The sequence below is a fragment of the Monoraphidium neglectum genome (genome assembly GCF_000611645.1).
Source record: "Monoraphidium neglectum strain SAG 48.87 unplaced genomic scaffold scaffold00285, whole genome shotgun sequence".
Taxonomy (NCBI): domain Eukaryota; kingdom Viridiplantae; phylum Chlorophyta; class Chlorophyceae; order Sphaeropleales; family Selenastraceae; genus Monoraphidium; species Monoraphidium neglectum.
This window is the reverse complement of record NW_014013343.1, coordinates 1-2091: the sequence shown is the minus strand read 5'-3', so window position 1 is coordinate 2091 and position 2091 is coordinate 1. Positions and strand designations below refer to the sequence as shown.

At 66.6% G+C, this 2091-nt stretch overlaps 1 protein-coding gene across 1 annotated transcript; it reads right to left on the bottom strand.

Moving 5' to 3' along the window:
* Positions 1–218: 218 nt before the first annotated feature.
* MNEG_2505 (hypothetical protein) lies at positions 219–1013 on the bottom strand (the record flags this gene model as incomplete). The annotated part of the gene is made up of 2 exons (XM_014049013.1): positions 219–445; positions 656–1013. The coding sequence occupies 2 exons, from the start codon at positions 1011–1013 to the stop codon at positions 219–221; spliced, it is 585 nt and encodes a 194-aa protein (XP_013904467.1).
* Positions 1014–2091: the final 1078 nt, after the last annotated feature.

The following is a 2091-nucleotide window of genomic DNA, read 5'->3' as shown; positions in this document are numbered from 1 at the left end:
GTGTGTGTGTGTGTGTGTGTGTGTGTGTGTGTGTGTGTGTGTGTGTGGTGTGTTGGGGAGGGGGGGGGCGGGCGGCCCAACGTGCCTGAGGCCGCGATGACTTTGGGAGGCTTCCCCTAATGACCCCTCGTTCCGGCCGCGCCGTGATCTATGGCCCTCCCAGACGAGTGGCTTCTGTGTGTGCCGGCCAGAACTGCGTCTCGACTGCTCGTCCAGTCTCACACGTCTGCTCGTCCCCCAGGCTGCTCATACCAGCCAAAGGCCGCTCGGCGCCGCCCCTGCGCCCCACACTCTGACAGCTCTCCGCCCCGCCCCATGCCGGCAGTCCAGTCCGCCCCCCACCTCACGGGCCCGTAGTCCGCCAGCTCAGCCTTTGCCACCACGTCCAGGTACCACCGGCTGAAGTCCTCGCTCTTGGGGGTCACGCTCTCCTCATTAGCTTTGCCTGTAGAGGTTTTCCGGCGCGAGCGAGCAAGGGGTGGCTGCCGAGAGCCGCGCAGCGTGCAGGGCAGACCAAACAGAGCGGGGGCTCGAGGGCGCCGCAGCAGACCCCGCTGTGGGGGCTGGAGCGCGATGCAAACTGAGGTTGCAGTTGTAGTATGGTTTGGTTCTATTAAGCGCATGCAATTAACATGCATGCAATTGACGTGCTCACCGCCGCCCTTGGCTTGCTGCTGCTGCTGCTGTTGGCCCTTGCCGCCCTTTTTTTCCTGCTTCTGCTTCTTGGCCGCCGGCGCCTCGACATCCGCCGCCGCCTGGCAGCGCGTGCACGTGCGCACGCCCCGCAGCTGCTGCTGGTGGTGGGCACACGCCACGGGGTGCGCCGGCGCTGCCGCGCCCGCCACCGCGCCACCGGCCACGGAGCGCAGCAGCGGCGACGACGCTGGGCTGTGGCAGCGGGCAGCTGCTGGGATCACCCGACGCGCCAGGCTGCCTGCCGCGCGCTGCTGCCTGAGGAAACCCCCGCCGATTGCCAGGCTTCCATTCAAAGAGGCCGCCGAGAGGCTCGCCATGGTGGTGGCGGCCGCCGAGCGCGCCAGGTAGCGGGACAAGTGATGCAGCACGGCACGCTGTTTGCAATGGCCTGTCACATGGGGGTGGCGCAGAGGGTTTGCGCAGGTAACCGTGGATATTGAGGTGCTTTGAATTGTCGTTTGAGGACCCAATGGGCGTCGATGGGCGAAGCTCAGGACAAGGCAGCCACAAGATTGATCACCTTCAAAAAATGTGTGTATGCTAGGTTGTCCTCCGTGACCGACATTCAATCCGACAATACAACGGGGAATGCGCCTATCCTTCTACGTAGGTCGCGGTGGCTGAGAGTAGCCAAAGCGCCGGGTGCCTTCCTCCTCATGCATACTCCCCAGCAGCATGCCGTGTCATCGACAAACCGTGCGATGAAGCGACCAAACCTTGATTTCTGTCAGGTGCTCCAGACATACATAAGCGCACGAGAGGGGGTGCAGACCTGAAGACTAGGATCACGCCGTTTCGATTGGCTCGCACCCCGAGCAGCAGCCCGTAGTTAGTCCCCAGGGCTGCAAATGGCCTCTGGGGCGCGCTCGGGCGATACGGGCAGTGCCAACAGTGGCCGGACAAGCAACGGCGCCACGGTGCGCGGCGTGCGCACTGTCGTTCCCAGTAGCAGTGATGCGCCGCACGCACAGCTTCGGGGATCCTTGGTATCATCTGATCGTGCACGTGCGCAACGCTCGCTGATGCCACACCCCCCACTCCCCCCCGCCCGCACCCCGCAGTGCCGCCTATGCTGGGACCCAGAAGGCCTCCCCCCAGACGGCCTGCTGCTGTCCCCCTGCCGCTGCAAAGGCTCGTGCGCCTTTATTCACCGCGGCTGCCTCCAGCGCTGGCTGGATACGCGCCCCCGCGCCGCGTGCGACGTGTGCCGGTCGCCATACGACGCGCCGCTGCTGGCGGGGCTGGGGGTGCGCCTGCCGGACCCGGAGGTCGAGGCGCGCCGCCCGCGGCAGGAGCAGCTGGCGGCGGGCATATGGCTGCAGTTCGACCCCGCCCACCCCCGCTGGCAGGCCGCCGCGCAGCACGCCTGGCCGCGCCGCGGCCGCGCCGCCGCGC